Source organism: Elgaria multicarinata, chromosome 1, assembly GCF_023053635.1.
Source record: "Elgaria multicarinata webbii isolate HBS135686 ecotype San Diego chromosome 1, rElgMul1.1.pri, whole genome shotgun sequence".
In the NCBI taxonomy this organism is placed as follows: Eukaryota; Metazoa; Chordata; class Lepidosauria; order Squamata; family Anguidae; genus Elgaria; species Elgaria multicarinata.
Genome location: NC_086171.1, coordinates 57,091,735 through 57,118,896, shown reverse-complemented (window position 1 = coordinate 57,118,896; position 27,162 = coordinate 57,091,735). Strand labels below are relative to the sequence as shown.

The window sequence follows — 27,162 nt, the reverse complement described above, 5'->3', positions numbered from 1 at the left end:
AAGAACAGGAAGGGATGATCCCTCCATTTCCCTGGGATATTGCCACACATTTTTATTGCAGTTTTTCCCATGGTCCCAGGACGATCCCGAGGAATGTGGGTGGTGCGGCTGCATATCCTGGCTTCTTCTCTCCTCCCCACAAATTGCGGGGGTCATCAGACGGGAGGAGCCGGGATGGGGTATCCGGGACCATCAGGGGTGGGTGGGGAGTGCGGTTGAGTGTTTTTAAAAAACTTTTTCGCTGGAGAGCAGGTGCGCTCCAGCTCCTGTCTTAAAAAGGAAAGGGGGGGAGGAGGATGCAACATCCTCCTTCCTCCCTGGATGTCACGCACCATGTGTGAACCCAGGGTGAGGATCTTGCGATCAGCATATCACAAGATCCTCCTCCTTCTCTCCGCCCGCCCGGTGTAGACATGCCAGTACAAACACAGTATAAAGTGTTGGTTATTACCTTTAAAGCCCAACATGGTTTGGGTCCAGGCTACCTGCAGGATCGCCTTCTCCTGTACAATCCGCCCCACACACTCAGGTCCTCTGGGAAGATTTTACTTCAGTCTGCTAAAATTAGGCTGACAAGTATTACCCAGAGGACCTTCTCTTCTGCTGCTCCCAGACTGTGGAATGGCCTGCCAGAGGAGATTCATCAACTTAATAGTCTTTTAGCATTTAAGAAAGCTATAAAGACTGATCTGTTCTGGCAGGCCTCTCCAGTTTAGGTTGTTTTTAGGATTTATTTTTTTAAATAACATTTTTATTTGAATTTTATAACACATACAGTAATCACACTACATTAACTCAATATACCACAATAATCCATTTTAAAAAGAACTTATTAAAATAATATAATAATATCTCGTGCACCCCCCCCCCCGGGACCCTTATTCTCCTTTCCAAAATTGTAGCGTATCCTGCGACGGTTTACTCCCTTTCCCTTTTCCTAATACAAATTTAACAAATGGTCTCCAAATTTCATCAAAGTCATTTCGCTTCAGCAGTCTTCTCTTAACTTTAATACTACTCGTGAGTCTGTCATTAATAGCTATATCCCAGACTTCCATATACCATTCTTCTATTTGATAATCCCTTTGTTCCTTCCAATTCCTGGCAATTATTAATCTAGCTGCAGTTAATAAATTGTTTATTAATTCTTTACTATTTTATGTACATTTAACCCATTCATATATTGATAACAGTGCTGTCCTTGGACCTATCTTTAATTTCCATCCCATTATATCATTTATCTCTTTGAATACTATTTGCCAAAACCTCTGAATAGCTTCACAAGTCCACCACATATGGAAATATGTACCTTTTTCCTGACATCCTCTCCAACAATATACAGAATACTTTTTATCCATTTGATGTAGTCTTACTGGTGTTAGATACCACCTCCATATCAATTTATAATAGTTTTCCTTTATTCTTACCGACATAGGGCCTTGCTAGACCAGGCGTTAGCGCGGTGTGAGGCCCGGTTTCCCTCCTGTGCATCCAGATGATGCACAGGGGAATCCGGGGTCAGGCTGCGCTGAAACCTGCCTTAAGCCGGCATAAGCGAATTCGCTTATGGACCGGCTTTTCTGCAGCCCTGTCCTCAGGCCGGGGCTGCGGAACGTCTAGCAGGGTCCGTGGCTTTTCCCGGCTGCTCGCTTACTCGCGAGTAGCCGGGAAAAGCCATGGACTGGGCACAGCGCTCATAAGAGCGCTGTGCCCATCGGGCTGGGGGGGATCCTGGGGGGGGGAGAGGGGCGGGGGGGAAGGCCGGACCCGGCAGGAGAGAGAGGGGGGAAGGCCGGACATTGGGGACGGGGGCGAGGGAAGGAGAGCCGGGGACAAAGCATTGAGGATGGCACGGGGGGGGGGGAAAGCCGGGCATCGAGGATGGCGCGGGTGGGGGGAAAGCCGGGCATCGGGGATGGCACGGGGGGGGGGAGAAAGCCAGGCATCGGGGATGGTGCGGGGGGGGGGAAAGCCGGGCATTGAGGATGGGGGGAGGACGGGCGAGCGAGGGGGGAGGGGGTCATCGGGCATTGGGGGGAATCAGGGGCAGGGGGAGTGGGGGGGCTTTATTGTTTAAAAAAGAAGCACTTACCTTCTCTGGCGCACATGGTCCCTTTAAAAAAAAATGGCCGACGCTATGGGGTTTCCCACTGCCCCGTCGCGTCGTGCGTGTAGAAGCCGGCGATGGCGCGCGCTACCTCTAGCGCGCCGTCGCCCCTCCTCCCTGCCGGCTTATCCGGCAGGTCTAGCAAGGCCCATAGTCTTTAATAAACGTTGGTTCCATATCTTTTCCCACTCTTGACTACTCAACTGTCTTTCCATACCTCGATCCCATGTCATTTTATAATGTTCATGTTGCTTTTCCATTCCCAACAATATCTTACATAAAGCACTCATTATACCCTTACTAACTATCTTCCCACCTCCCTCTTCCCTTTGTATAATCAGCTTTTTAATCTCCATACACTCCCTGCACTTTAAATTCTCCTTTTTCCATTTTTTTGTCCATTGTTCTAGCTGTAACGCCTCCATCCAGGAATTTTTTCTCTCCCTTACTAACTCCTTTATAATGTATAATATGTTTTAATTCAGTTTTATGTATTTTACACTTATTGTTGTTCCCCGCCTCGATCCAAATGGAGAGGCGGGTAATAATAATAATAATAATAATAATAATAATAATAATAATAATAATAATAATAATAATAATAATTTGCCCCATTCTGAGTCCCAAAGTTTTGGAGAACAATTGCTCCCACTTTGTCCCACACTCAGCCTCTGCAAATTCAGCAGACAACATGAACAGAGTCTTGCACATGTTCAAGTTTATCCCCATGTATGTGCAATCATGAACTTTGCCCGTTTGCAAGGTTGCCAATTTCATGGAGAGAGCCTGGGCCACTCAATATGTTTCTATGTGTGTAGGGTTCTACTCACATCATCTGCTAACATGGGGTTATTGGAAGTGGAACTTCTCCTTCCTGTCCATGTATTTATCTGATCATGTGAGTATTCCATGCATGCTTACAGAAGTGTGGATCGTGGAGTTGAAATATCAACTCCACAGATTTATAGCTGTCTGTCATCAGGCCATATATTCTACCAACCTTCTGTTTCTTAGGGTGAATTCATTCATCAGGTTTAAATCCATTCCTGCTTCCGTTGGTTTATAATGACTATGTGAACCATGCATTGGCCAGAATGTTTATTTGAATTACGAATGACTTTCTTCCACTTTCTGTTGCACACTATCTATTAAGAATAGCTTAATATTCAGGCCTTAGCTATTAACTTTCTCCTCCATTTTTTCCTAAGCCTTCTATAACACCACCCACCAACCAGCAGACCTTCTCCCTTTCACTGACTACTAACAAACTAACTTTACCTATCAACTCTTTAACTATCTACTGTCATTTCCCATCTGCTTTTTTCTACCTAGCTTGAATTCCCAGCCCATCAAAATTGAATTTACTTGGTCTAGGCTCCATCTAAAAATATTACAAGCAATTCTCTCTCTCTCTCTCTCTCTCTCTCTCTCTCTCTCTCTCTCTCTCTCTCTCTCAATATCACCAAGCTGTTATTACTAAAACAGGTAATATTACAGTATTACAGTAGTAACGCTATTACAATAGTAACGTTATTACAGTAGTAACGCTAGGCGTCAGGCCTACAAAGATACATTAAGCCTTTCAGAGGAAAGCAAGCATTACAAAACAACAGTTATGTACATGTTTCTTCACACCCCTGAACAAGAATTGCATGATATTCAAAAGCTTATCTTGTTCACAAATAGGTGTTTAAGCAATAATGAAACAGCAAAGAAAAGCTGTGTCAAATAATAGCCTGACATGTGATTAAGATGTCCACTGCAACTAAATAAAAATAAAGTTGGGTTTGTTACTGTCCTAGTTGTTATTCTGAGTCTGTCAAACCCAATTCACTTATTATTCTTAGTAAATTTAGTACTGTAGCACCAGCCAAAATACTAAATCAATGTGCCATAGACTGACTGTGAAAATCATTTTCAAATGAAATATATATATCACACAAATGGATATGTGCAAAATGTCTGTATTGTAAATCATGAGTCAGATGTACAGAAGAGTGATTAGTCAACTTCCAGGTATTTTCAGTTTGTTGCACTGTAAAAGTGAACAGTTATTTTTCATTTCTTTATAGCTGTTAGAGCAAGATCTATTGACATGCAGTTTGCCAGGAGCCAATAACTTTTCATTTTGTTGACGCTTCCAGATCCCTAATTTTATATATAAGGAAAATCTAAACATACCATAATATCTAGTTTTTTCTCTCCATCCCATTTTCACAGAATATTTCGATGCATAACACTGTTGGAGGAACCATGGCAGCACCTGGGGCACACCAGCTCTCAAATCCAAGAATGCCAAATCATGACACCAGCATCGTGATTCAACAAGCCATGCCATCTCCACAATCAAGTTCAGTCATAACACAAGCACCTTCAACAAATCGCCAGATTGGGTAAGAGCATCCTCAATAGATTTAATTTTTGGTTTGGTGAAGACACAAGAGAGAGGTCTTTTTGGTGGCTGCTCCCTGCCAAGGAAGGCTAGATTTGTTCTTTCTCTGTTATCCTTCCACTAGTTGGCAAAGGCATTTTTCCTCAGGCAGGGCTTTGGCATGTAAGCTAGTCTGCTATTGAAGAAGGTTTAACTGGCTGAGTGATGGCTTTGTCTTTTACTGTTATGTTTATATTGTGTTTCAATTTAAAAAATATGATTTTTTAAAATAAGATTTTGTTTTAATCTGCATTTTATTATTGTTCGATACCGTTAATGCCAGTTTTAGTAGACAGGTAGGATGTAAATTTATTTAATTTATTTTTATAAATTATCTGGACAAAAAAGAAACTATTTATGTAGCATTGTTTACACAGCCAGTGGAAGATCCATACATGAAGACACACTGTGTTCTTGTTTATGGGAATGCTGATATATGGGGTTGCTATCCTAAAGAGAGATCCCACATTTCTTCTACATAATTTGAAGCAATTAGAGCAATACTAATCACAAAGCCAAGCCAACTCCATTCTATTTAGGCTGACAGCCTCTGTACTGTTGCATTGTTTCATAATGAGCATTCAACCTGGTTTTCATGCTTAATAAATTAATATCATTTAATATATGTTTTAGGTATCTGTGTAAGTCTGGTTTCCTTACAATCAATTGATCAATCTATGTATGTTCCAAACATTTTGTATTAACTCTAGTAAAATATATGTTGATGTTAGCATATGCTTAAGTGCCTCTGGATGTGCAGATATAAGAATATAAGATGCAACCCAAGGTCTTTCTAGGTGTCAGTTTTAAGCACATGGTTGATACCTGTTTGTTTCACGAAGTCTAGACTTTTTCACTGTGAATGTACTCCTATACTCATGACAATGCATTTTCTTACCACTGGACGCTTAGAAAATTAGAATCTTCAAGCAACTGATATATCCATTGTTCCTGTGGTGGCTGTGTGGAATGTGGTTCTGTGACTGTCATGTGTATCTATAGCATACTGTTATTATTTTATCTCATTAGTGAGGTAGAGAAACCCTTACTCTGATACCATAGTTTGTGTAATACGATTATGTCCACAGTGTGTATCGCAGCTCTAGAGAAGTCATCCAGCATTACTAATAGATATACATCTATATAGATAGGTAGATAGATCCAGGTATCCCACTTGTGTGTCCTTTCTACTGTGTAACTCTCATCCACCCAAGAGTCCTATTTCTGCTTTCATAGATATCCTTTGGATTGGGATCTTTCCTTTATTGTCAATGGGCTCATCTACACCAAGCAGGATATACCACTATGAAAGCGGTATATAAAAGGCAGGAGCCACTCTACTGCTTTATAGCAGCATTGAAATGCACTGGCAACTGTTGGGGCCCATGACACATACCATATACAGCTTTCATACCACTTTCATACTGCTATCTGCTGCTTGGTGTAGATGTGTCATGGGTCCCAACAGTTGTCAGTGCACTTTAGTACAACTATAAAGCAGTAGTGTGGCTCCTGCCTTTTACGTACCACTTTCATACTGCTTTCTTAGGCGATGGCTAGACTTGCTGGGTCTAGCACAACGGAGGAGGTAGGATCTTGCGATATGGTTATTGCGAGATCTCCCCCTCTGTCTACACGCGGCACGTGACGTCCCAGGAGGAAGATGTCACACTAGCCATTTTTTTTAAAAAAGGAGCGCATGAGCGCTCAAATGCAAAACGTACATTTTTTAAAAAATAATAATTCCCTGCTCCCACCACCCCCAATGGGCACAGAGCTCCTGAGGAGCTCTATGCCCCGTGCCTGGGTCCCAGCTCCTCGCGGTTACCCACGAGGAGCCGGGGCAATCTGCGACGCCTGGCCACATGTTCCGTGGTCTCGGGATCAACCTGAGTCCGCTTAAAAGGATAGGGCGATATCCCGGCCAAAGGAGGGAGCATCTCTCCCTGCTCCCGGGATCCCCTGTGCGTCATGTGAACGCACAGGGACGATCCTGGGGCGATCCCCAGGATATCGCCCTTTCTAGCCATGCGCATAATGGAATATCCTGCTTGGTGTAGATGAGCCCAATGTATGATTGGAGACATTGGTTTGCACTTAAATATAGTCTAACTTTGTTAGTGGTGGGGATTAAAAACTTAGAAGAATTGGTTGCATTGGGAAAGAATTTTCATAAACTTTTAAAGAGATGAATAGCCCTGCATGATACACCTGATAATGAACCCTAAACTTTTCAGGACACAATGCTGTAATGGTCTTACTGTGACTTAACTGGGAGCAGAATCAGACCCTGAAGGCTATAGAGAAGTGTACTGTAGCAACATTCTGATTTTTATCACAACTGTAGATAGTTAAGTGTCAAAATATGGCCTAGCCACCTGCAAATGTTTGCACTGGCTGCAGTCCAACAAAAACAACAAATGGCAAGATAAGGTTTCAGACTGTTGCATTCAAGCTTCACTCTTGCAAGAGAGACTGGGATTCATCTGTATTCATGTGCACTGCATTCCATGGAGCCGAGTTAGGTGTGTTTGGAGAGCCTGTAACTTCTAGCTCCATTCTTTCCTTGTGGTTTGTTTTTGTTGTTTCATCCTCCTCCTACTTAACTTAACCTAGAAATGGGAAAGTTCTAGATACTTGACAAGATAAGGTTGTTGTGAACTGTTTGCAGGTGGCGCGTAAATTTTCTGTACACATTATTTTAAATGTTCATGTACTTCTGCTACTGAATAGGCTCTGAGTCAGGTTAAGGAGAAAAGAAGGAGAAGCAGAATGTGGCAATATCCTCTCCCCCACGAATGAGAGTACAATGTGGGCCACTCCTAGTTCTACTTCAGAACCATTTGAAAACAAGACGCCATTTTATAATTTCAGTAGACAGCTTTGTGTAAACAGCTCAGATGTTGCTGGGCAGTCTTTAAAACAAACAAACAAACAAACAAACAGTGTGGAAGAAGTCATCATCTGACTATGGCCATGGCTAGACCAGGTGATATCCTGGTGATTACCCCGGGATCATCCCTGTGCATCCACATGACGCACAAGGCATGCACCCTTCGACTATTGGGGAAATGCAATAAATAAATAAAAAATAAAAATAAAATCCCTCCCTTGGACTGGGATATCGCCCTACCCCTTATCCCGCTTTTCCCATGTAAACGCGAGGAGCCAGGAACTGGGCACGGGGCACCGAGATCCTCAGGAGCTCTCTGCCCATTGGGGGTGGGGTGGGATGGGTGAGGTGTTTTTTTAAAAACACCTTACCTTGCATTCGAGCGCTCATGCGCTCCTTTTCCTTAAAACCCCCCACCAAATTGGCGGCCATGATGTCGCATTCTGCGTGTAGACGAGGGCGACAATCTCGCAATCATAAAATTGTGAGATCGTCGCCCTCCAACCCCCTCATCTAGCCATGGCTTATATTTTGTGAAGAAAAAAAGTATAGTTAAAGAACCTTTAACCAGCAAGTGCTGCCTTTGCTTGATTAACAGCAAGTCTATATTCTTAGTGATAAGCTGCACAGAGAAAAGACAGTAAGGTCTAAAACAATAAGAAACAATAACACAGTATAAGAGTTTATTTTAAAAGCAAGGAAAAGCAGATAAGGTGAAGCCTCCCTCCAGTGCAATGAGTTTCCCGGTTTCATTATGGCTACATTTCATGCAATGCATTTCTTAATCCACTTCACTGAAATATACAACCATTTTTATTTTCGTTTTCATAAAAATAAATAGAAAAGGAAGAATACAGATAATATCCCTCCAGAAAGAGAGTTATAGCTATAGAATATATTATACAATATTTTAGGCTAACCATATGGAAAGGAGGACAGGGCTGCTGTATCTTTAACAGTTGTATAGAAAAGGGAATTTCAGCAGGTGTTGTTTGTATGCATGCAGCACCTGGTGAAATTCCCTCTTCATCACTACAGTTAAAGCTGCAGGAGCCCTGCCCTCTTTTGTATCTGGTCAAGGGGTCAGGTCTCCTGCAGCTTTAACTGTTGTGATGAAGAGGGAATTGCACCAGGTGCTGCATGCATACATATGACACCTGCTGGAATTCTCTCTTCTATACAATTGTAAAAGATCCAGGAGCCCTGTCCTCCTTTCCATATAGTCACCCTACAATATTTAGTAGTTCTTGGGCGAGAATGGGGATATTGAGGCAGAGCCGTTGTATACCTTCCCACATCCCAAGCCCTTTTCTTTATATATGCCAATATGCACACTATTTTCCCTGATACATGCATTTTCCCTGATACATGCACGGTTTCTCCCAACATACATATGTTTGTATGCATTTTTGTATACAGAGAACTGCATTACAAAACTGAGTGAAGAAACTTGAAGCGTAATTGTTTTTTTTATTATTATTATTCAGGTATTACTTGAAGTAGTGTGAATTAAGACAGTTGCACTGAGTGCAAATCAATCAGATTTTGTCCCCTGCATCTCAACCCTATAGAAGTTGAAATTCCCTGTTTAGGCATAACAACTCTACAACGTCATGCACATACACACACACACACACACACACACACACACACATTTGGGCTGCTCTCCTGGAATATTTTATTTACAATTTTGACTGACTATCCCCCAAAGGTTCAGGATGGGTAACCAAAATTGCAAGTACTAGGAAAGGGCCATGTATTTACATATTTTGAGGAACGCTCTTAGTTGTGGCAAATCTATGTTGCTGTTTCTTCCAGAGGAAAGAAATTATTTTATAGCCCCTGGCTGGAGTTGGGCTGCATGTACAGCAGCAGCTGGCCTAATGGTAAATGAAACCTACTTTCTGTAAAACAAATAAAAAAATTCTGTTGTCATTACTGCTGCTTAATTTATTGCTTCTGCAGTGTTTTATGGAAGTCTCTCTTTAAACATGAATAGACAAAGCCCAAATATCTTCCCGTCTCCAAGCTCTTAAAGGAAAAGGGAATCCTGTCGAGAACGGAATCTGGAGTATAGTTCCAGTTCTAGGCAGTAACAGCATTAGAGCTAATGCATCTTAGCACGATGGGCAGTATGTTCATATAGGAGAACGTGGAGCATTATTTCAGAACAAAGAGACTGTTAAAATTAGGGCAGATATATGTATGGAAGCTGGCCCAGCAGCCTCAGTGCATTGTCAGTTTTGTGTTTATATTTCACTTGAGGGCAGCTCCTTAAATATATGAAGTTGAGCCCACTGTATCTGTGGCTTTAGTGATTAATATTGTGAGTCATCAGCCCAGTATTTTTGACGAAAGTTAAATGAACAGGCTTTGGAATTCTTAGGGAGTTAACAAAACAAAGTTGGTTGAAGTAAACAAGCCATTTTGGATGTTTGACTCCCATTAAAACACCAATAAAAAATTCTAAGAAATTATTCAAAGATTATGATCCAGGAATAATGAAGCTAAGTATGAATCAATTTCCTGTGAAATCTCCCATTTAATATTCTCAATTTGTGCTCTTTTCATGTGGTTTATTTTGTTAAGGTTTCATAGTACAGTTCAGTCTTGACTGAATACATTTAGTCAGGAGGTTATAAAATGACAGCCAGCTCATATAGCAGAGCTCTGACTGGAGTCCAGGATGTTGTGGAAAACCTTACTACTTCCTGATGCCTTCAAATTTCCATGTAGCATATTATAGTCCCTTCTTCCTTCATGGCAATGGATTGCAAGCCAGTGAGATAAAAGAAATAACAACTGGCACTGCAACTCTAAACTTATTTATTGGGAAGTAATTCCCATTTATTTCAATGAAACTTGCTTCCTGGTAAGAGAGCTTGGTTTTCAGATGAAGTAAATGAATTATGTCACATTGTTTGGAGAATCACGACAAGACGCTGCATCAGTGCTATGAAACACTAAAGCAAATCAATGTATTCCAGGAAATATAAGTGGAAAATGAATAGAACAACTGCAGGCCCTCTTGGAGGACTCAACAGGATCTACACCCATTTCAGTCTGGGTTTAGACTTGGTTACAGGACTGAATCAGTCGTGGTTGCCCTGATGGATTCTCTTTATCAAGAGAGAGACAGCGGGGAGTGCAACCCTGTTAATTCTGTTCAATCTCTTATTGGCTTTTGCTACCATCGACCATGGTATGCTTCTCGATTGATTCCATGGGATGGGCATTGGAGGCACTGTGTTACAGTGGTTCCAATCCTACCTGCAGGGTCGATTTCAGAGAGTAACATTGGGTGACCTTTCCTCAACCCCATGGCAATTAAGCTGTGGGGTACCGTAGGGCACCATCTCATCCCCAATGTTGTTAAACATCTATATGAAGCCACTGGGCGTGGTAATTAGGGATTTGGAGCAAAATGCCATCAGTATGCTAATGACACACAGCTCTATTTCCCTGTGACATCTGAATCAGGAGAGGCTGTGCTAGTCCTAGATCAGTGCCTAAATTCAGTAATGGAATGGATGAGGGCCAGTAAACTGAAGCTGAATTCTGGCAAGACAGAAGCCCTGTGGGTGAGTGGTTCCTGATTCCAGGAAATAGGCTCTTTGCCTCATCTATCAGTGGAGTTGCACTCCTTCTGAAAGATCAGGTCCATAGTTTGGAGGTACTCCTTGATCCATCATTGTTGCTGGAGGCTCAAGTGGCTACAGCAGCTTGGAGTGAATAGAACAACATACAATAAATCTAGAATACAACTGCAAACAGAAAAATCACAACAGGATAAAATTACTTCCACAGCAGTATCATATAGTAGCAACTTACAATATAACAGTAGCAGTTATGTTGAAGTCTTAAAAACTAAGCCATATCAGCCAAATAGCCAAGTGCCTAAAGGAACATAGGGTCTGGACCTAGTAAACTTCTGTAGGAGGGAACATCAAAGAGTTGGTGCTATTACCAAGAACACCCTATTCCTCGTGGATGCTGCCAAATCTCATTCGACAATGACATCCTGAGCAGGGCCTCAGACATTGAACAGAGTGTATGCAGGGAAACATATCAAAGAAATAGGCATAGGAGGGCCAAACAGAAAGAAGTTATTGGGAGCTAATATAGGCCTTAGCTAGACCTACCTGATAATCTGCGACGGAGGAGGGAACATCTTGCGTTATGAACATCTCCATTTACACATGAGGCGTGACGACCTCAGGAAGGGAGGGGTTGCGCCCGCCATTTTTTATTTTTAAAGAAACGAGCGCACCAATGGTACGGTCGTGCGCAAAAGTAGGCCCTTCTTTAAAAAATAATTTGATTTCCCAGCTCCCCCCCACCCTACCCCCGATGGGCACAGCGCTCCTGAGAAGCGCTGCGCCTTGTGTGTGGCTCCCAGCTCTGCGGCAACGGGCCACACGTTCCGCAGTCTCGAGCCCAAAGGTGAGGGTGAGATCCCGGGGCAAGGGAGGGATCATCCCTCCCTGATTCAGGGATCCCCTGTGCGTCATATGGACGCACAGGGACTTTCCTGGGGTTCGCCCTGAGTTTTCGCTCAGTCTAGCTAAGGCCATAGTGGCTAACAATGCGAGCTTTGAAATTCCCTGCTCAAAATTTGACCGCCGTCATAGATTTACAAGATGGCCTTTAGCGAGCCATTGTTCTCTTACCCTCTGTCTTTCCCTATCATGTGCAATGCAATAGTAGGATAGTAATATTGGCCTATTTGAAAGGATTTGTGAACACTCCAAAGCACTATTAAATGCTGAACATTATTATGCAATTCTTCAAATAGTGTCTATGCAATTTAATTGCATCATTGCTACAAGGTGTAGAACTGGTCATCTTAACGAGAATTAGCCAGCCATCGTAGTGGTTAACAACTATTCTATCTCCATCACATCCTGTTTGTGAGATCCCAGTGGGTATCTGTATGACAGTTCCTAATTTTTTGTTAATTTGCCAGATGGACCTTAGGTCTGCTCTAGCAATGCCATCTTTTATGTTCTTTATTTGATTTATTTCCCGGTGACTGCCTGATGAATTGCAAGATGTGCCCCTAGTTTTCCGTGAGTGCATAAATCACTCACTATTAACAATAGGCATGATACAATGTGCTGGAGAGGACTCCCATAGATTCAATAGATCCCTCTTCCCCTCTGCCCTTGCTGCTGAACATGTGCATATAGGATTGCAGGCAGGCAGCATGATGGGCCACTGAGGTGAATGGGAGGTCTCTGTGTGTCTCCCATATCTCAATCCAGTCTTCGCTTTTGCTTGGTCCCAGTTTTCCATGAAGAGGCATCCTCAGAGGAAGAGGCAGGGTCAGTAATATCCAGGTCCCCCTGACTGCTGCTCCCTGCATGGCCTTGTGAATAAGCAAGACTATGTCATATTATAGGTTTTGCACGATGCCATGTCCAGTTTGTTGATGGCCACAGCCTGGCAAAAAGACTAGGAAGGTAGCAAGGTAAAGTGATGCCACAACCTGGTAAACTAGGTAAAGGACTCACTATAACTGAAAGCGGTTCAGACCAGCTTCTTCATATTAGCCTTATCACATCAGGCCATCTGAAAGCAGATGGACAGGTACATCTGACAGACCTCTGAACCCAATTAAAGTTATGCCACAAAGAAATCAAATTCATGTGGTTTGCATTCAGAAAGTTACATTTGGTGGGCTCTACTTGCTTTTACTTGGTAACCTAATGCACACCATGTGAACATTTGAAATGCTTTTAACAGTTAAGGCCAGCTCAAATAACACAGAACGAGAGCAGCAATAAAGAATGAATTAAGACTGATTGCAACTTGCAGTCAACATTATTTTTTCTTCTTCTTTAGAGGCATATATCTTGTTTTCTGTTTTTAGTAGTGCAGTAGCCATCCTATTACTATTAAGAATAAAGGCTTCAATGACAAGTGCAGTAAATTACACTAAATCTGAGTTTTGTTTTGTTTTCATTTGGGAACAGTGATGGAGAAAACCTGGATACCATTTAACTGGCAGCTTGAGTTATACACCTCTGTGATAGTTCAACAATTCTGACATTTGAATATACAGAAAAACTGGATGCGAGGCTGAAAGAAAATTTCTGCGCTGGCTGTTTTGGGAGAGTGGTTTTTTTAAAGCTAAAATGTACTTTATTTAAAGAGTCTATTTCATGTGTCTATAAGAACAACAAAAAAGATGCAGGAATTGAACTGTGTGTGACATTTTTAACACTGTGCAATCTATCCCAGGTCACGAATGTGTTTTGGTTGAAATATAGAAGCCAATGAGTAGTTCTAATTTAGCAGAATCCACTTAGCAGAATCCAACTATTTCCATACCTTTACTCCTGATGTGCAGAAACCATGCATTTTAAAAAGGGGCGGGGGCAGTGTTTAAAACTCCCCTCAGTCACTAAGAGCTTCAGTAAAACACTCCAACACAACAATTCCTTAATGTGTTAAAGATTCCTTTGAATAAATAATGAAGGGGAGAAACAGAGGGAGACAGAAAGAGAGAACTCGTGCTAATTTCAACTCCATTATAAACATAAAATCATTGATTTTGTGGGATGAAGGGGAATCTTACCCTTCTGAGGTTAGGCTAAGCAATGAAAAATTAATAAACGAGTACTTAAGTTAAGTTAAGTAGTTGACTATGCCTTAACCCATTAAAGAAAATCATGATTTAAAAGCCTTTTATAACTGTACACTTGCCAATAGTGGGGTTTACACAGGGCCCCAAATCTGCTAGATATGCCTCTGCCTGTCATCTATAGTTTCTAATGTTGTATTTCTGCTCACACCATTTAAAAAATACCCTGCTTTAACTATGAGTAGTCTCTAGGTAGCAAACAAGCTTTCTCCCTCACATTTATATTAAGCATTCAAACTCTTAAAATTTTGAAAGGCCATATAAAAAGTTAACATAGTCACTAATTTTAGTTTACCATCTGTTACGTTCGGACATCAAAATCATATGCAAACGTTGTGAAATGCATACCAACACGCATGTATTGTCTGTGGCTCTGTGGCATAGAAAGCATTTTAGATTGTCCAAACCAGCCTTAAGCTATTTCACCATGTTGTTCTCAAAACCATTAGCAGCTACGCAATATTCTAACCATTTGGCTCCCATTGAAGCTTTGGCATAATCTTGTTGATAAAATCAATTATACTTCACGCTAGGGCCAGATCTACATCAAGCAGGATATAACACTTGGAAAGCGGTTTGAAAATGATATATGGAATGTATCAAGGACCCCAACAGTTGTCAATACTTTTATAAACCATTATAAAGCAGTAGTGTAGATCTTGCTCTGGTAACTGCTTCTTAGAATAGAGTTTTTTTTCTAGAAAAGAACAGTTTTCTTTTAAAACTAGCTGCTATGCCTAAACATTTCATATTTACAGGACTTCGGAAGCAGGATAGGGGGTGAGAGTCAGCTAAATGTGAATAAATGTAAAACATTTGGATACATTTATTTAAGCGCTAATGCTTTTCCACTCTTACCCTGTCCTTCCACCACCACCTTTTTTTTAAGCATTGGGAAGTTTCAGGGTGAAAGGTTGAGGTGAACTCCTTTGGGTTGGATTTGTATTTCATCAGGTTTCACTTAACCAAGAGCAAGAGATATAGTTTCAGGGGAAAACAGAATAAGGTGTTTTATTTAAACATTGCTATTTCTTAACAGCGTAACAGGAGGGAGTAGTTTTGTCATTCTTACCTTTTAAACATACAGCTCCAATAAGTACTGCTGGATGGATAGCTATATGGTGGAGAAATGTTGCCACAGTCTAGTAACCATACATTGGCTCCACTGGGCAGAAGCACAGGGTAAGCAAGAGACCAAAAAGGCTTTTATTTATCACTGAATTGCTGCTTCCCTACAGCATGTAATTGTTTTGAAGCAGAGAAAAACAATATTTCTCTCTAATTTAATACATATATCAGAGTGCAGCATTCTGTTCAACTTGTATACATTCAGTACGATCAAATAAGGCTTGGCAGATGGCAAAGGAAAAGTTGTGGTGTTTTGAATTGGAAGGTGGTTACAAACTCTGTTACACATTTACAACCAAGGCCTTAGCTAGACCTAAGGTTTATCCCAGGATCGTCCCTGTTCATGTAAATGACACACAGGATATATCGGGAGCAGGCAGGGACAATCTCGGGATGATCCCAGGATAAACCTTAGGTGTAGCTAAGGCCCAACAAAATTATCAGCTTGGGTCAGTTAATATTTTTCTTTCTTTCTTCCTCTCTCAATTTGACTATACCTAAGGAACTGGCATGGCTATCTAACTGCAAATGGCCCACAGGTGCATTGCTCATGCTTCTGACTTCTAACTATGGCAAAGCTCTGCGTCTGGCCATGCAGTTAAGTTAAGAGCGAGTATCTGCTCCAGCATTTGCCCAAAATCTGATGGGCGGACCATACTGCACCTCACCTTGTAGGTGATTACAGGTGCTTTCCTGGCCCTGGGGAAGATCCCAGTGAGAATGTTAGACTAGGTGCATAATAAAGGCTACTCTGCTCTACCAAGGAGGCTGAGCAATGTGGATGAGGCCTTACCTAGGGCTTCCCAATTCTTGCAATATCAAAGGACTCTATCCATCATGAGAGCATTGTGTTGGAGTTGTAGCATTGGCTCTCATAAGCCCTCCTTTGTTTTGCCCTGTGATATAAGGGAACTCTTCCCATCATCACTAGTTCTGGATGCCTCCGCAGAAGGCAGCAGGAGGTGCTGCCTCAACTTTCGTCCCTTTGCAGATACTCAATTCATACTTCCCAATACTGAACATGGAACAAACTGCATTTCACTAATGAAAACCTTACATTTTTGAGGCTTACAATGAGGTTTTTTTTGGGTGGGGTGGGAAATATGTACAAAAAATATGCTCACAAAGAATGTGTACATCTCGAAATGTCCACAAAAACCCTAGTCTCAATGTGTACACATTTTCATGTGGGGGGAAAAGGCTTTCAGTTTGATGCAGACCTGAGTTGGAATGAGCTTGGCCATGGAAAAATGAAAACCTCATTGAGTTCAAGTTTGATTGATTTGCCCATCCCTATTTATGGAGACTGGGCGAATAAAATATAAGGGACCACTACTCCATCCCCAACTCTGAACTCGCACGCATGACATGTGTGTGTGTATACATAATCAAAGAAAACTCTGCTATGGGCAACTAAAAATATCTTGGTGGAACAACATCTTCCATGCTTTCCTGGAAGCAAAAGACTTTAAAGCTTCCTTCACTTATTAATGATTTGAAGAACATTGTGGATACTATGGGTCCCTGCTCCTGATGTAATGTGGCTTCCGTAACTCCAACCTTGATATGCATAGGGAAAGCCTATACCTCTCCATATAAGTGGCTCATTCTATTTTAACAAACAAAGGCAGAGCTTTTATTTAAAAGGCTCTGGAACTCTTCACAGCTCATCTCTGGGCAGTGGAATCTGCGCAGAAAGTGTGTCCTCCCTCTTATGCCTTTTGTGTACATGAGCAGTAAATAAGGAGAATGTCTAATAAAACATGGCAGAAACAAAATACTGTGTTGTAACCCCTTGAAACAGAAGTCCCTGAGCTGCAAACCAGTTAACCCATGCCTTGGCCATAAATGACAAGGGCACCAGGTGAACTATTGTGACAAAAATAAACAAATTATTAATAATGTTAACTATTTGGCATTATTTGCTCTGCCAGTAGCTTGCTGAACTGTCCCCAGACTACCAAAAATCAAGCTGTTCTTAACTCTTGTTATTTTCCATGCTATCTTTATTGATTGTGTTATAAATCACCCCTAGGCAAGTGAAAATTAAAAGGGGGGAAGCATGGGGGTGGGGGGATTGAGGTCAGATAGGAGGTTGGGAGCCTAAGTGTAAGGGATCATTCAATTGTAGTGAAAGTTCCATTGACTTCAGTAAGATCAAGTTCAACGATAAATTCCCTCAGGCAAAAATAGTACCCTATGTATTGTAAATAGAATCCTTCATTCACTGAGGACAGTTACCTTAGGCCTTGTCCTATGCTGCCTTTATATACTGATTTTCATTGATGACATGGTTTACAATTAGGCTTTGCTTCCTTTTGAAACTTTGGACTAGGATCTCAATATATATGAGTAGCAGATAATTACGCTTTTTCTTAACATCACTTTAAATGCAGCAATTATCACTGAAAGAATTGAGCTTTTGATGTCTTTACCATTCAATATACTGTAACTATCTGCTTCTTAGTCATATAACTTCCCCATTACTTGAACACAACAAACTATTTCCTTACACTGCTTTGGGTTGTTTCTGTGTGTGGAAAGGAGGCTTCCAATGCAGCAGTTCCAGCTAGTTTTCAATACTTAGCAATATTCAAAGGGCTGTTTCAGTCACTGAAGACTTTTAAAATATAGTTTTAGCTTTGTCACTTTCTTACCACCTCACCCTTTGAGGCTGCAATTCTCTATGCACTTACCTAGAAGTAACTCCCATTGAGCTCAGTGAAGCTTACTTCTGAGTAGATATGTAGGGGATTGCACTATCAAGATTTCTTCTCCTTCTAGACGTTTATTTTATCCACCCAGATATTCACTCCAACTGACACCGTGTCCTAACTTTCAACTCCCACTGCATTAAGAATGCATAATTCTCAAAATCAATATGAACAGCCATAACTCTGGCTAATCAAAGAGACAAAGAACTATATATGATATTCAGCATCTTTCTGGACTGTATGAATTACTCCAATGAGAAATTCTTGTAGCAGTTATTAGTGGCCCTTTTACTGCCCTATGTGCTAAGATTTCAGCTCCTGTATATCACCACTACTCAAGTTTTCTCCTGATGCATACAAGGTGGCTGGTGCATTCCCTAACTTTGCTGATGTAGATCATACTCCTATACTTTTTATTTTCTTTCTAATTTTTTAAATTTATTTTTAAGAACACCTACAGTTTAAAATCCTTGGGTTTAATACTGAAGCTACCCCTTTTCAGACCCTCACTGAATGCATGGAAGTAAAAATGCACACACTAGTCTTACTTCTGACTCCATATATTCTTTTAAGAATTAGAATAGAGGCTGCATGCATGAAACTGTATGTGCATAAAGTTCTCTGCATACAATTAGAACCCTGAAAAAGTAGAGTTCCCAAATGTACAGACAGCCAAATGCATGTCTAGGGAATCTTCATAGCCTGCCCCCAACAAAAAAAACATTTATTGAATATGAAGAGTGGGAAGCAAGTCTTCACACACTTCCCCTATTCCCATATTTGTACACTGCTGGCCATGCCCCTAACATAAGTACATTTTGCATTGGTGTGAAAGGGCCCTTGTGAATATCAGGTTTCCTTGTGTGGAAGAGCCCTATGCATGGGCAGCTGTATGCTCATAGACATCTTTCACCTTAATGCTGAATACATGGACATGGGTGGGTGGGTGTGTCAGCTCCCCCTCCACAAGTTTTTTATATGCATGTGGCAGGGTGAGGGGAATACATGCCACATCCTTATAGCTGTACAAGCACAGGGTCTATTTCAACCTTTCAGCTGAATGTATGGAGATTTGGAAGTGAGGACAACACATAAAATCCCAATCTTTGCTTCCCCCGCCCCACATGTCCAAGGAAAACCTAAATAGGACTCTGCTGTTGGCTATGATATATTACATATACTTCAGCTTTATCCTGTTACCACATTATGATCTTTGGAAATATCTATAGAAAAGCCTCATTAAAGAGCTTAGAAAAGCTAGAACAGGGAAAGTAAACATGGTACCTGTGGACACCGATGTGCCCCCAGATACCTTCCTTGGTGCTCAGTTGGAAGCTATTCTTTTTCATTTCCATTTAAAAATATTTTTACATTTTCTTATTGGCAGCTGAGATTGTATCAAAAGTGAAGTGGAAACCGCTGGCTGCTGCCACCTTAATTTCCCATGAATGCCCTCTGTGCAGGTGGCTTGTCCTTTGTGACTAGCCATTTCACCCATGCCAACTATTCTGTGGTTGTGCCCAGGACAGTTGCTCATATTTCCAATTGTATCCATGGGCCCAAAAGGTTGCCCACCACTGAATTAGAATGTGATGCTTCAGATATTACATGTAAAGAAAAGAAAATCAAAGCAAAATCTATAGAACAGAGAAAGGAAATGGAAAGAAGCAAGTCTCGCAAGCTCAAAATGCCCAGTTACGTTTGTGTCTTTCTGACAACAAGATAGGCAGGGAATAAAAACAAACAGGATTAAACTAGAACCATTTTTGAGCTTTGCTGTTAAAGTAGCTCCTTAAGAGTGCAATCCTATGCATGTTCAGACAGAAAAAAGTCTTACAACTCCCAGCATCCCCACACTGGCTGGGCAACGCTTGGGAGTTGTGGGACTTTTTTCTGTCTAAACATGCATGGAATTGCAACTTAAGTATGTTTTGTGGTGTGAAAAAAGCCAGTCCATATTGAGTTCAGTCTGTAGTGCCTGTAGGCATGTATGTGCCTCAGTGCCTGGCAGCACAGCTCAAAGACAGAATGGTTTGACGGGCATTGGAAAAATGCCTTCAAAATAAAAGGCAATGTGGCCATCATATGTGTGTGATATCATGCAACCGGATGATATCATAACAAGAAAAATAAACATCTTTCATCCCTCACTCTATGGGGGGAAATGTTAAGAGTCCCATGAGGTTGTATGGGTAGGCTCCCAGTTAGAAATGTTCATGGTTCAGCAACTGAATTAAGTCAAAGAGAAATTAGCAGTAAAATGAATTGTTGGATAACCAAGATCCAGTTGATCTTTTCTATGTCACTCAATTTTTGTTGAGTGACATAGAACTCCTGACAGGAGGGCCCTGGCCAGATCTACACCAAGCAGGATAGGATACTTTGAAAATGGGTTGAAAACTGTATATAGAGTGTGTCCTGGACCCCAACCGTTGTCAATACTGTTACAAAACATTTTAAAGCAGTAGTGTAGATCCTGCCCCTGTCTGATTCAGTTGTGAAAACCACAGCTTTCTACTCATTTTAGGCTGCAATGGTGCACTAGGGTGGATGCTTATGAATTGCCTAAAAAGACGGAAAAAGGAAATGCATAACCAAAAGAGTAGACAAAGGTGGACAGTGTTTTGCATATGCTGATGTACATGTATAGATGCAGATTTAGAAATAATTATAATTTGAATAGAAATACAATAGAATCTAACCATGCAGTGCATGACTCCCACTGGGTGACCTGTGTGCCTGCCTATTGGGCCTAGTCTCCAAATCTGTTGATGAACAACAGTCCTTATGGTTCATTATTTTGAGACCTGAATTGGACAGGACATCTCTTCAAATAGAGGATGCCTTCGAATAGAGGTCTGTCCTCTAGACAAAAAAAGGACGCTTTGCCATTCTAGGCTGCACATTCTACGCTTTTCTTGATGCACGAACTAAGCACAACGGGTGAGAACAAATACAGCTTCTCTGGGGGACTGTTTGCCACTTACCATGACTCTTGTAGCCTATTGTTATGATAAGAACATAAGAAGTGCCATGCTGGATCAGACCAAGGGTCCATCTAGTCCAGCACTCTTTTCACACGGTGGCCAACCAGCCGTCGGCCAGGGATGGACAAGCAGGACATGGTGCAACAGCATCCTCCCACCCTTGTTCCCAAGCAACTGGTGCACACAGGCTTACTGCCTCGAATACTGGAGTTAGCACACAACCATCAGGGTAGTAGCCATTGATATCCTTAGATGATTCTTCTTCTTCTTCTTCTTCTTCTTCTTCTTCTTCTTCTTCTTCTTCTTCTTCTTCTTCTTCTTCTTCTTCTTCTTCTTCTTCTTCTTCTTCTTCCACCACAGCCATCACCTTTGTGAATTCCCTTGCCCTGAAGCTGAAGGCACTCCAGAGTTATGGGACTTCTTGGGAGTAGGGAACTAATGCTTCTCAAATTTGCTGCTAGTAAAGCTCAGTCCTGCAATTACCCATACCTCTCCTTAAAAGCTTGTAGGACAGATGGAAGTGGCTGAGGTTAGAACTTCCAGCTAGGCAAGAACTTAATGTCAGAGTTCAAATTAAAACAAACAGATTTATTTAAATTAGTATAGGGGAATGGAGGAAATAGGATACAACACAGCACACTTTCTTAACTTACAAAGTATCTTCAGCTCACAAGCCAAACAGTCAATTTTTGTTTTAACAGGTCATCCAAGGCAATTTGTAGACATATTCAAGGGAGAGACAAAAGCATTGGGGAAACATTAGCTTTTTATTTTGGGGGTTTCAAGAAAGGGGCTGGACAGATAGGAAGAGGATTAACCAATCTAGGGGAAGCAAGCTTGCCTTGGAACCCTGAGATTCATCACATACACACGGGGATTTGACCATGAACACTTCCCAAAAGCCCAGCAAGGTGGTACAAGAGATATAATTGCGAGCCATCCCATCTTAGGTCACTGTCTGATATAATGCAAGTAGAAAAGCAGGGGGAGGGATATTTGGGAGATGTCTCAGTCAGCTCATTGGAAGGACACGGTCCTGGTCAGATATAGTGTAATTATAATTGGGCCTTTTGGCTTTTGTCGTATCTGTAGTTAAACTCCATAGGCTCAGTGTCCACAGAATCCTACAGGATCTCATAATACAGACATTGTATTTGGTGGTCCACTTCCATTAGGGTTTAGTCCAGAGCTGGGGGACGTTTTGGGGTCCAGTGGACAGATTGCCCTGAGACATCGCATGCAGACCAGATTATGTCAGGGGGTGGACTCCCACCCCTGACACCATAGGGTCAAAAGTCAAAATGGTGGCTGGAGGGAGCTCTTTCAGACAGTGCCTCAGTTGGGTTGGGTTTGCTCTGCACACACTTTCCCTGTCTAGGAAAAGCCTGGGTGGAGCAAAGCCCACCAAGGCCCCAGCTTCATTCATCTTTGTGTCACCCATGTGAGGAACACAGCACAGGAACAAAGTGTGGACAAGTTGAGAGAGGAGTAAGACAACTGAACTGTGGTTCAGTAGCTCTCCTGCCTGCTCTCGCTTCCAAAGTGGTGGGGCTTTGAAAAAGGGAAGATGCCTAACCTGAGGCCCCTCAGGCTAGATAGGCCAGCTTGGAGGGCCAAATTTAGTCCTCAGGCTCCCCATACATGGTTTAGCCATTCAATTACCCAACATTCTCCGGAATATTCTATGGTCAAAACAATTTGCGCAGAAGTAGGTAAGCAAAGAAGATTAATTTAATTGTTTAAGCACAGACCTACGTATGAAAATAAATATAATTTATTTTATATAGTTCATATTCTGTTTTTTTCTACAGAAGAAAGTGAGGTATGAATGTAAACAAAATACAGTGTCATCAGTCAGGCAGAGAGGAAACAGTAAGAGAGGTTTTTACCCTAATAAATCATACCTAATTAATCAAGCAGTCTTCTCCAACCTGTTGTCCTCCAGATGTATTGAACTAAAGCTCCTAGTATCCTAGTATCGCTGGCTAGGGATGCTGGAAGTTGTATTTCAACACATCTGGAGGGCACCAGGCTGGATGAGGCTGGAATAAATGTTAATAATAACATTATCCAGGTAATCGTTTTCTCATAACAGTTTTCTGTCTGTTTTCTGGGGCAGTGAGCATAATAAGGGCAAAGGGGATTGAATGAGAAAGGGTCAAGGATATTTTCTGCATTTGACGACGACTTTAAAATGGCAATTTAGAGTGGTTCTTTTTAGATGCTTTTTCAAGGGAAAGCTAGGCCTTATGGGCTCCAGGAGAAGTTCTGGTCATGATTTCATGTTGATCAGGATTTGACCCAAATATTTTCTTTCGTAAAATCCAGTGACATTTACTGAAAGAACTTGCTTGGCTAGTCTTCTGGATTCCATATCCAACCCCAATTTACATGCAGATGAATTCAAGCGGTGTTATCCTTACGCGCCAGCAAAGTCTGTGTGATTTCCTGATACTAGTCCCTGAAATATTTCATGGGCACAGTCTATGAATGTCAGACTTAGAAAAAAAATATGGAAACAGGAAATCTTTTGCCATGTGTTCACTTGTATACTGTTCCTCTCTTCCACCCATCCCCAAAGGCCCCATGACGCCCACGGCAACTCTTACTTTGGCGAAGGAAAGCTGGAAACAGGTCCATCTGGAGTGTGCCAGTGCCAGCTGTGTGTGAGTGTCAGCCAGACAGCCACTCCCTGCCCACAGGGGACGAGTGTTCTTCTTGTGTAGCATTTCCAACCCTTCCTGGCCTAGTTAAGAGAAGCCTAGTTGTCTTTCTTAGACAGTTCTGCATTTTGGGATTGGTGCTACCCCTGTTTCCATTCCATCATCTTATGTGGGAGTAAAGTTGCTGAATTTGGGTGGGCATAAATGTTTCAAGTTCACAATATATCACATATAAATGATCATGTAGAAATTACATGCACACATTTTAAAAGGATGATTGGAAACCAATTTGAAATCTTAGATTATTTTATTATCATTTCATTATTTATGTATTTATTCAGTTGATGAGTTGCCCTATAACTGAAGCTATAAACAAATCTTACGCTGAAAATGCAGCTGTAAAAAAGAATTAAGGTTTTGGAAAAGTTGCCAAATAACAATGGTTTATTTTTTCATTGCAAATCATGCAAGTGTAAGAACTTGTTTAAAGAAATTTATTTACATCTAATTGGGAACTCAGGGTCTGAGCATCCATTGTCATGTCCACATGAGCAGTAGGAAATGGTACACTGTAATATTTAAGTATAACTGAAATAGCAGATTAAGCAACCATGCTGTCTTTGGAATGGTTGCCAGAACAGGAAATAATCATAGAGTTTTTGTTAATGTAAAAGGGTAGTAATTAAAAGCAGTAGGCCTAGGCATATTTTCTTGAGCAATCTGGATTGTTTTACTCAACTATTTTTTTGAGTAATGTAGGCAACCCAGCTATGTAGGTCATATTATCAGTGCTTGCTCTCTTTATAGCATTTTATGATCTACATAATGGTGTCTAATGTGTATGATAGTGTAGTTTGATATGTTGAAAATTCCTCTTAAGGACAGGGATAGGAACAGTCGGGGAAATGTTTTTTAAAGGAAGAATGGACAGACTCCACTATCTCCTGCTTGACAGCATCTTTGACAGTACCAGCAATGTGCTAAGTGGTGTGACGGGTATTGTTACTGATTCTGGGCTTCTTTAGATTGAAGGGAAATCGTGTTGCGTTATGGGAGCTTTACTAACTACGTCTCTTGCGCAATTGTAATGGGCTAAATTACATGGGTGGAGGGGGAAACCACATGGTCTATAATGGAAAACTTCCCCTGGTGGTCATAGCACCCTCTAGTTGGTAGGAAATCCTGAGATAGTTCAGCAGAATCAGATATCCAGGGCTTTTTTTTAGAATGGAAATACTGGACAAAGGTGCAGGAGATGTGCAGGAGGTAAACAAACAACCCGTCAAAAGGACCCGTGAACTTTCGTGAGTGGCCAGTAGTAACAAGTGTGCCTTATTTCTCTCATGTGAAGAAGCTCTCTGCTTGTTCTTAGGTAGATGAGAATTTTGTTTCAGTTTTGATTCACGAAGTTCTCCAGATCCTGAACAAAAATAACGTAAGTTTAAAACAAGAAACAAAAAACAAACAAACAAAAATGGCGACAAAACTGACAAGACTAGTCCATCCAGGTTGTGGACTTTGAGTGGTTAGCTTTTAAAAGTCTGGTTTTAAATCTCTATGTATTCAGCCCTGATTGTCCTTAATTAGGGTAGCGACCTCTTTTTTCTGACATCTTTAATAGCTATATGGCAGGTAGGTACATCTATTCTGGGAATATTTTTGTTCTGTAATTTTTGTATTTTTAATTGTGATTTAATGTATTTGTTTTATTATTGTTTTAATCAAGGTTTATTTATGATTGTAAGCTGTCTCGAGTGCCATTTTTTCTTGGTAGAAAGGAGCTATGCATCAGAGTTTTATTTAAGATGTTTTAAAAATGTTTTTAACAATGTATATTATGTTTTAATTGAGTATTATGTATTTTATCGTTTATTGTTGTTCCCCGCCTCAATCAAAATGGAAAGGCGGGCAAGAAATAAAATTATTATTATTATTATTATTATTATTATTATTATTATCATCATCATCATCATCATCATCTTCAAATCAAATCAATCTATCAAAGAAATAAACAAATAAGCAAATAAACATTTGGTCTGTACAGATGATGAAGTGAAAATTTTGTTTCATTTCCTTTTTGATAGGAATGTGTCAAAATTGGTAAAATTCAAATGTGAGAGAAAGCGAAACTGGCAGATTTAGCCAGTTTCCTCTGCCCATGCTTTAAGGTGGATTCCTGCATTGAGCAGGGGGTTGGACTCGATGGCCTTATAAGCCACTCAACTCTACTATTCTATGATTCTATGTTGATCTGTTATTGTGAACCAAGCACAAGTGATAACAGCCAATTCTAGAAGGAATGCATCGTGATGCATGATATGATGATACATGAGAGAGAAAAGAAAGTCAAATTGTGCATGCCACATTCGCAAGATGTACTTTGATGGTATGTATTTTAAAAAATGTGAAGGTCCTTTGAAATCTTATGGTAACAAAAAACTTTTGTCCAAGTGTATAATGTTGGATTCATAACTCGGCAAGCAAATTACAGATTATGATGGGGTCATTTAGCCCTTCACTAGTTACAAATCAATCTGAAGCAACAGGAGATGTATTACTGTCCTTCTGGTACCTTACAGCAGTTATTGTTGACCTGTAAACTTTTTGTATATATAGGGTTTAGCCCATTACTGTTGTGCATGTGTGTGATACATTACGGAGACAGTACAATCTGCAAGGATCCAAGGATGGGCCATGGTAGGTCTTTGCAGCGAACAGAGGAAGAAGAGACAGAAGAGAAAGAAAGTGTTGCCAGTTGCTGGAGAACTCCGTCATAGGCCAAGAATCTATGCCTTGGGTGACAGACAGCACTGATTAGAAAGGCTAAATGTCAACATTGTTCTCTGGACTAATAGTTGGCATTAATCCAAGAGCATTTTAGAGACAAGAGTAGAGGGTTCTTCCCCTCTTTCTAAATCCTTTTTTTCCTTCCCCCATATGCTGTAAGTCATACTGTCAAGTCCTGAGTGCTGTCCCTTCAGACCTCCCAATAAATCTTTAGAGCACTGATTTTAAAAGCTCAGTAGCATATTTTCCCTTTGCACCTCCTCCTCATCTTTGTTAATTTATATAACCCATAATGTCAGTTAAGCAAAACATCCTGGCCTGGTAAAAGAAAAAGACAAAATGAGTAAAAGCCATATTCTGACACATGTGATGTTAACATTTTTTAGAGAGGATGATAGAATTTGACTTACAACAATACGATTACAAATGATGCTTTGCTGATGTACTTTGGAAAGTTATCTTAATTTGTTTTCCTTATCTGATTCTTTTTTAAAGGTAGATTAAAACTCTGAAGAAGCGAGTATTGTCTGCATGAACCACAAACCCTTGGTGTTTTTTGTATTTTTTACAAATAAGAATTCAGTGTTAAGGAGTGCCAATGACCATAACTCTAGAAGATCATGTTTTTCAGAAAGATGGTTTGTGACTTTGAGCCAAACTAAATGTTTGTCTGATCAGGCATAGTTTTATTTTCCTTTGCTTACGTGTATGCACAGCCCCAATTTGGTTTGGACCACAGCGCTCCGGGAAGGGAGTCAAATCTTCCACCGTCCATTTTCATCTCAAAATTCCACTCCCAATGGAGA

General features: G+C 41.0%; 1 protein-coding gene across 1 annotated transcript in view; it reads left to right on the top strand.

Moving 5' to 3' along the window:
- Positions 1 to 27,162, top strand: part of CREB5 (cAMP responsive element binding protein 5) — a 305,685-nt gene that overhangs the window by 100,093 nt on the left and 178,430 nt on the right. Inside the window, exon 7 of the mRNA XM_063128793.1 lies at positions 4,328 to 4,500. Coding sequence (XP_062984863.1) covers positions 4,328 to 4,500 — 173 coding nt within the window. The remainder of the gene's footprint in view (positions 1 to 4,327; positions 4,501 to 27,162) is intronic.